This window comes from Pediculus humanus, genomic scaffold (genome assembly GCF_000006295.1).
Source record: "Pediculus humanus corporis 1103172107582 genomic scaffold, whole genome shotgun sequence".
Lineage (NCBI taxonomy): Eukaryota > Metazoa > Arthropoda > Insecta > Psocodea > Pediculidae > Pediculus > Pediculus humanus.
Window position 1 is genome coordinate 53,872 of NW_002987196.1, and position 8,497 is coordinate 62,368.

Sequence of the window (8,497 nt, forward strand, 5' to 3'; positions counted from 1 at the left end):
AATAAATATTTTACGTACAAACGATTCAAGTACCTTTTTTCCGTTTGTCAATAACAAAGTTTCCCATCAAATTTTATCAGATTATAATTTAAAATCCCTAAACTCCATCATTATCATCATCATTATTATTATTATTTATTTAAGAATTTTTTTATCATCATTCATATATAAATATTATTAAATTTTAATTTTTTTTGACAGTTTCAGGTAAAAAAAAAAAAAAAATTAAAAAAAGGAAAAGAAAAAAGAAAAAATTAATTAAATTGCTTAGTCTGTCACGGTAAAGGGTTGTAGAAAGAGAGAAAAAATGTCGCATTTAAATTCTAAATGCAAACCGTAAAAATTGTTTAATTTCATGTTGAATTCTTGTTTGCGACGACGATGACGACTACAACCGACCGAACAACCGACCCAACAACCAACCAACCGAATATTACACCTGACTTTTACCCTTTTTTTTTTTTTTTAATATGTTCATATAATATTTTCCTTTTATTTTAAAATTATTCAAAACGTGCCTTAAATAAATTATGGCAATAAATATTTACCTTTATAATATAAATAATTTCCCTTTTTTTTTCTCTCTCTCTTTCTCTCACTCACTCACTCTCTATCTCTCTCTTCCCCCCGTGAAATTATTTAGGGTAAACGATATTAAATTACAACTAAAAAAAAAAAATAATAATTTCATTATTATTATCATTTCGAATTTTTTTTTTTTTACCCCGGATAAAATTTTAAGACGTAGTTGTAGTGATAGTAATAATAATAATTTTTTTTTTCGCAACGTGGTATTACTATTATTATTATTAATATTTTTTTTCGAACGAAAGAAAAATTCTAGAATGTTTTCGAAAGAAAAATTTAAAAAAAAAAAAAAAAAACATGGCGACTTACCGTACAAAACGAACGACGAATTTGTTTGTTTTCCTTTCCATTTTGATCGTGTTGTTGTCATTTTAATTACGTCATAATCATTATTATTATCATTATTATTATTATTATTTTTGTTTTCTTTTCTTTTTTTTTTCTTTCGAAAGCTGAAACGAAAAGTTTAATAAGATTTATTATATATTTATATGTGAAAGTAATAAAAAAAAAAAAAATCGTCTATTAATAATAATAATAATAATAATAATAATAATAATAATGATGATGATGATAATGATAATGATGATAATAAAGTTGCAGTTAATTAAAACTTTTTAATTTACCTATAATATAAACGTTTTTTTTTTTTTTTTTTTTTTTATTTTTAAACTTTAAAGTATTTTTGTTATTTCCCTCCTCCTCCCCCCCAAAAAAAAATTATTATTATTATTATTTAAAGGGTTGGAAATTACACTTTCAATTTTTTTTTTAATAAACTCCATGAACTGAAAAAAAAGAAAAACATTTGCTAAACATTAATAAAACAAAAAAAAAAAGGGAAAATAAATAAATTTTTAATTTTCTCTGAAACCGAATCTCGAAGAGTTGATTAATAATAATAATAATAATAAAACGTTTTCACTCGCTACTTGATCTGCTAATATACTTCCTTTTTCCTTTTTTTCTTTTTTTTTCCTTTTTTCCTTTTTTTTTTCGTAGCTTAATACGGTTTTCAGGAGTAAAAAGGAAAGGAAGTAAGAAAAAATCAAAATTTTTACAAACTTTTTATTATAAAAAACTGTCAGGGAAAAAAACCTCAGCTCCGTTACTACATATAGAAAACTTTTCAATTTTAAAGAATAAAAAAAAAGGAAGAAAGGAAAAAAGGAAGAAAAAAAAAGGAATGAAAAAAAAGGAAAAAAAAAAAAAAATCGACATTTCGGCGGTTTTAAATAACCGTAGTCGTCGTCGACCGTTGTCAGCCTGACTGAACATATTCAAACTTTTGGTTTTTTCGAATAAAAAATTTTTTTTACGCTTGTTTCCTCCCCCACCCCCTTTTTTTACGGTTCGCCCCTTAAACAAACCTTCGAAGAATTGTAAAGTAAAAAGAAAAAATAATAATAATAATACGTATTACCCCACACACGATTAATTAATTTTTTGTTTTCATTCATTCATTCATTTTGGAAAAGGCAAATGTCAACGAATTTCACTTTCCCCCCTCCCTCCTTTCTTCCTCCCCCCCGCCGAAAATATTTTTTCCCTAAGGTAACAAAAATTTTTTGATCGACTCATGTCAATTGAAAAAAAAAAAAAAATTTTTTTTTTTTTTAAATTTAATCTAGTTTATGGTAATTTCAACGACAGAAAGAAAAAAAAGAAAACACAAATTTTACTTTATTGCTTTTTCTCTCTCTCTCTCTCTCACTCTCACTCACACACACACTCTCTCTCTCTCTCTCTCTCACTCTCATTTCTATCGCAAAAAAAAAAAAAAAATTTTCTTTTTATTTTTCTTTTAACGTATTCTTCTTCCTCTTCTTCTTTTATTTTTTTATTATTAAATTTCTTTTCTTTTTTTTTTTCATTTTTTTGTACCGGTAGTAATAATAATAATAATAATGATAATAATAATAAAAGAACGAAACCATTTTTTAATAAAAAAAAAAAAAAACGCAAAAATCGATCGTGACACGTGATTCGTACAAAAAATTATTTCATCATGTTATGATAACATACATACATATTTGATTTTCGGAGAAAAATTTTAATATTATTATTATTATTATTAATAAAATTCCCATTTTAATATTATTATTACAAAACAGTTGAGGGAAATCAACAATTTCGAAAGGGATTCGTTCGACACAGGGAGAGAGGAAAACGTTTTTGCAAAAAAAAAAAAATGTCAAATTCGCGTGAGAAAACACACGAGAGGAAAAAAAATAAACGGTTATTTAGAAGAAGAAAAATGGCAGGAAGATACCGTTTAACGAAGCTGAGGCAATGACAAGTTAAAGAAAGATAAAGAGAGAGTATACGGAGTCTGATTCGAGTGGGGATTTGCCCAAAGGGAGGAAGAAGAAAGAGAGTAAAGTTATCAGAGCATTAAAATTCTAAAAGGTAGAGAGTAAGGAAAGCGGATATAGAACTTCAGGTAAAAGAAAGAAAGAGAGAAAAAGAGAGAGAGAGAGAGAGAAAAAAAAAGAAAAAAAAAGGTAAGGGAAAAAAGGGGGAATGATAAATCTGTCCCGGTTTGCTCGCTGAATAACAACGTGAACTTTATCAGAGTCAGAAGAAAGCCTCTACACTTGACGGAGTCATTTAAAAAAAAATAAATATTTTACTCTTTTCACGACAAACTTTCTTCTTCTTCATCTTCATCTTCTTCTTCTTCTTTTCCTTTTTCTTTAAAAAAAATTATTATTATTATTATTATTATAAATAAAACTGATGAATGTTCATCATTGCCACTGGATGAATTGTCGTCATCTTCTTGATAAGTCACAAAAAAAAAACAAATTATTATTATCAAATAAAAATTTTATTTCACATCTGAAAACTTTAATTTTTTTTTTTTCGTCTGTAATTAAAAATTATTAGGAAATCATAGAACAAACAAACAAACAAACAAACACACTTTCGAGTAATGATTCATAAATTTCCAAAAACAAACAAACAAACAAACACAAATAATTTTAAATTTAAAAAAAAATCCCTTTTTTTTTCTTCCTCTGAAATAAAATTTGTGTTGCACATAATCAAAAAAAAAAAAAAAGAAAAAACTGTTTTAAGTAAATAATAATAATAATAATAATAATAAAAGTTTCAAAACTTTTTTTTCCTTTTAAATCGCCCGCAGCATATTTTTTTTTTTTTTTTAAATATTGATTAAAAAGAGTCGTAATTAAAATTTAAAATACCTGGTTCTGATGATAATTAATTGTCCTTCATCGAATGTTTTTAAACACACTAAAAACTGTTTTTTAACACTTTCACAATTAACTGTTTTTTTTTTTTTTTTTTGTCTTTTAAATCGTCAATTTTACTTTTTTTTTTTTTTTTTAAATGAAATTTTTAAGTAACTGCTCACGAGTATGAACGCACTTAAAAATATTTAAAGTACTCTCAGAGTATCACATCAACTGGAGTCCATTTTGAACCTTCAATGGCATCCCATAAATCATAATCTTTGTTTATAGTTTCCTGATTCAATTCGTCCACGTCTATGGGCGTGTAATGATCTGAAAAATAAAACAAAACAAAAATTTTTATTATTAGTTATGATTTTAATAAATAACGATAAAAATTTAATTTAATATAAACATGTAATAAATGAGTAATAAATTATTACATTACCTATTAGTTCAAGATCATTCAGGGATTCTCCCATAAAATCAGTATGAGCTAAAGCAGTGTGATCCTGAGTATCGTAATAACTTTGAGGCCAAGAATAAGTTTGCCAAGCAGTCGGATCGTAATATGATTGTGCAGCAGTATAATCATAAGTTGTCGCAGTGGTATCCGTTGTCACTGTTGTGGTGGTAGTGGTTGTGGTAGTAGTCGTGGTCCTTGACAAAAAAATTCATTACATTTTGATTTTAATAATATTGAGCAAACTAATAAAATCAAACAAAAATTATAACTTACTCTTTATTTTTCCATGGAGTTTTCGGAACTGCACCGCTAACTTTGATAGGTCTCGATCCCAAACCCTTGAAACCATTCATTTGTATGCAGCAATTTTTTTGTTCTTCTTCTGAAGCGAATCTAATAAATGCATAACCTTTACTGAATCCAGCAGAATCTAGTACAACTGAAATTACAAAATTATTATATTAATTTTAAAAAAAAATAAATTATGTGTAAAATATTAAAAAATTAATGAAATAAAATTTTAATATAAAACAATTTAAAATTATTCAAATGTAAACAATTAGAGAAATATGGAGAAAATTGTGATCTCATAAGAAAATAATTAAAGCAAACTCATGAGAAATAATAATTTGAATTCAATTATTAAAAGACAAGGTTAATAATTTTATACTGAGCTTAGATATTTAAAAAATACATTACCTTTGGCAGTTCTAATAGATTGATATCTTGAAGCAAAGCATTTGTACAATGTGTAATCATCGATATCAGGACTCAAATCGCCAACCCATAAGGAATATTCTTTATCTTGTCCAACAACAGGACGATTGTTAGGACCAGCATGATTCAATTTGAACCTTACAGGAGGAGATGAATTTGGTATAACTTTTCCATTTAATTTGTGCATAACGGTTCTTGCAATTTCGTCTGATGTGAAATGTACAAAACAATATCCAGCTTGCTCTCCGGTTAACCTATTTCTCATAATCTTTATAGCAGTTGGAGATTCACCCATTTTAACAAATGCATTCATGAGAAAACTTTCCGTCATGTACGACTCCAACTGAAAAGAAATTTTATTTTAATAAATTAAATCAGTAAAAACGTTTTACATTGCTTACGCCAATCAACGAATCGTTTTCATTTTAATAATAATTACCGAACCCATCCACAACTGACATTGTTGATTCATTCTTTTTTAAAATTAATAAGTAATTAATAAAAATATTAATACAAATTCTCACGGAAAATTAATTAAAATTTTAATTTTCGGTGTGAATTGTTTAACATTTGAAATACCATTACAAAAAAAAAAAAAAAAAAACCACTTGCGCAATAAAGACATTTCTCCCTTTACTTGTTTGCCATTTCATATAAGAGAAATTTTGTTCTACATGGTTGGCAAACCGTTTTATGATTCTACTGCTCTTTTACAAATAATATAGTTTTTCTACGTTTTAAAGTTAGAACTTTATTCTATTTTACTGTTTTTGCTTACTCACAAATATTGTTTAAAATGTCCTACGCATATTTATTTAAATATATCATTATAGGTGACACAGGTAAGTTAAATCATTATTTATTAACCCACCCTTATCATTGGGGTGTTTAAGACAATGTACGTCAAAGAGAAATGACAGCTAACTATGTACACAGGAGACTTAATCGAGGGACAGAAATTTTTTTTTTTTTTTTTCTATTTAATTGCTGAGTCATTTATTAAACTGAAAAAATCAAAGGAATTAATTATTATATATAAATACAAATTTTAATTACAGGTGTTGGAAAATCGTGTCTACTTCTTCAATTTACAGACAAAAGATTTCAGCCTGTTCATGATTTAACAATAGGTAACGAAAAAATTATTTTTTTTTTTTTTTGTAACTTAAATTTTTCTCCATTAAAAATAACTTTTTAAATTTAATTTAAAAGTTAATACGCGTTAAAACCATCATGTTCTTTTATTAAAAGTCATAAAGGAAGTCCTTTGTTAGAAATTTTTTCAAGGAAATCACAAACAGATTGTTTGATTATTTCCATTGATTTTTCATAAAAAAAAAACTTTATTATAAAGGTGTGGAGTTTGGTGCACGAATGATTACAATTGATGGAAAACAAATTAAACTACAAATTTGGGATACTGCAGGGCAAGAAGCATTTCGATCTATAACTAGATCGTATTACAGGGGTGCAGCAGGGGCTCTTCTTGTTTATGATATTACCAGAAGGGAAACATTCAATCATCTTACTTCATGGTTAGATGATGCTCGACAACATTCCAATTCTAATATGGTTATAATGCTTATCGGAAACAAAAGGTATGAACGAATAATGTATTTTTTTTTTTTTGTAACTTACGATCATCATAAAATTAATCCACCTTTGAACATTTACCTATAATAACATAAACTGTGGACATTGGAAGTAGAACAATAAAAATTAATTTATCACCTGATAAATTTAAAGAGTTATTTTCCGAGGTCATTGTTTTTTTACTTTTCATTGCACAATGTTTTTACTTTGTCTAAATTTTAAATAGTTTAACCTAAAACCATTTTTGTCATAAAGTCATTATTACACTACTATGCATAAAACTTTCATTTCCTAGTTTTAAAGTCATTCCTAGTCTGGTCATTTATCATTTTATATGCATTCATTCAGGTCACTGTGAAATTTATTTTTTCCTTTTACATTTAAACATATGAAATCGAAAAAAAAAAATCATGTGACCATGACATTTGTTATGTTAATGAATTTTATAGTTTTGGGTTTCATTATTATTATTAATAGATATTTTTTTGTCTTTTTCTCTTTCTCTCTCTCTCTCTCTCTCTCTCGCTCATTTGCAAACAGTGATTTAGAAATAAAAAGAGAAGTGAAAAAGGAAGAGGGTGAAGCATTTGCTAGAGAGCATGGTTTAATTTTCATGGAAACTTCCGCCAAGACTGCTACAAATGTAGAAGAAGCTTTTATAAATACTGCTAAAGAAATTTATGAGAAAATTCAAGAGGGTGTTTTCGACATTAACAATGAGGTTGGTAAATCAATCTCCTCAGCTTCAACACTTTTAAATTTTGATTTTATTCATTTAAAATTTTTTTTTCATTTTCACAGGCAAATGGTATAAAAATTGGTCCTCAACACTCTCCAACGAATCCAAACCTACCATCGGGTACTCAAGGTGGCATGCAAGGAGGTGGCTGCTGTTAGGAAATGGCCTGCCTCACTCTGTGTTATGTATGAGGCTTGAATTTTTTTTTTTTTTCTCTCTCTCTTCCCTCCCCCCCCCTTCTATTTTCTTCCTAAGCCTCAGCCTCGACTACACTAAATGTTTCTTTATGTCCACGGTATCTCTTGATATAATTTTTATGTAGATGATGATGATGATGATAATAATGATGATATATATATATACATACATACAACACGTTTTCTCGACTGTGTGCTTTTTCTCATATTGATTTTACTTGTTACTATACATTTATATTATATATATCTACATCTGGAATTGTGTTACACAAAAAAAAAAAAAAAAAAAAAAAAAATTTTTTTTTTTTTACTGTAATTATTTGTAAACTAAATAACGCGATTGCTAATAATAATAATAATAATAATAATCAATTGTAAAATTTTTACGTTTGTTCGATTCGATAAAACAACGCCTGAACAAGCAAACAAACAAACAAACAACAACAACAACAACAACAACATGTTTGTTAACATATAAAAAGACATAAAGAAAGAGTGATGCTATGCCAAAGAGATTAATAATTTTTTTTTTTATAAACAAATAATAATAATAATAATAACAATATTCAGATAAAATTGTTTTTTTTGTTTTTTTAAAGTGATAATGTCTTCAAAATATATATATATATTTTTCTCATTAGTTGCTTTACCTAATAATAGAAAAATAAAAGAAATTATAATGTCAATTTTAAAATCGATATTATTTTAAATATCAACCCCCAAAAAAAAAAAAAAAAAAATTATTATTATTATTATTATGTATATTCATCACTGAGCTAATAATGGCTTCTTTAACATTTATTCATATTTAATAATAATAATAATAAATAATACCTTGTATTAATATTAATGCAATTATTTAATTGAAAAATTATTTAAAATAAATAAATGAAATATTATATTAATCAAACACGTACACACACACTTTTACGCAGGAGGGGGATACGTTATTAATAATAATAATAATAATAATTTTTTGTCACGTTTAAAATTTTACGTC

At 26.2% G+C, this 8,497-nt stretch overlaps 2 protein-coding genes across 2 annotated transcripts; one reads left to right on the forward strand and one right to left on the reverse strand.

Annotated features, from left to right (window-relative positions):
- Nucleotides 1-4,002: 4,002 nt before the first annotated feature.
- Nucleotides 4,003-5,440, reverse strand: Phum_PHUM225020 (Nucleolysin TIAR, putative; the record flags this gene model as incomplete). Its single annotated transcript, XM_002425814.1, has 5 exons — nt 4,003-4,118; nt 4,234-4,445; nt 4,525-4,690; nt 4,951-5,311; nt 5,408-5,440. 5 exons carry the CDS (start codon nt 5,438-5,440, stop codon nt 4,003-4,005), a joined length of 888 nt encoding a protein of 295 aa, XP_002425859.1.
- Nucleotides 5,441-5,764: 324 nt separating this feature from the next.
- On the forward strand, nt 5,765-7,458 carry Phum_PHUM225030 (RAB-2,4,14, putative; the record flags this gene model as incomplete). The annotated part of the gene is made up of 5 exons (XM_002425815.1): nt 5,765-5,810; nt 6,027-6,098; nt 6,323-6,566; nt 7,102-7,282; nt 7,363-7,458. The coding sequence occupies 5 exons, from the start codon at nt 5,765-5,767 to the stop codon at nt 7,456-7,458; spliced, it is 639 nt and encodes a 212-aa protein (XP_002425860.1).
- Between the last annotated feature and the right edge of the window lie 1,039 nt (nt 7,459-8,497).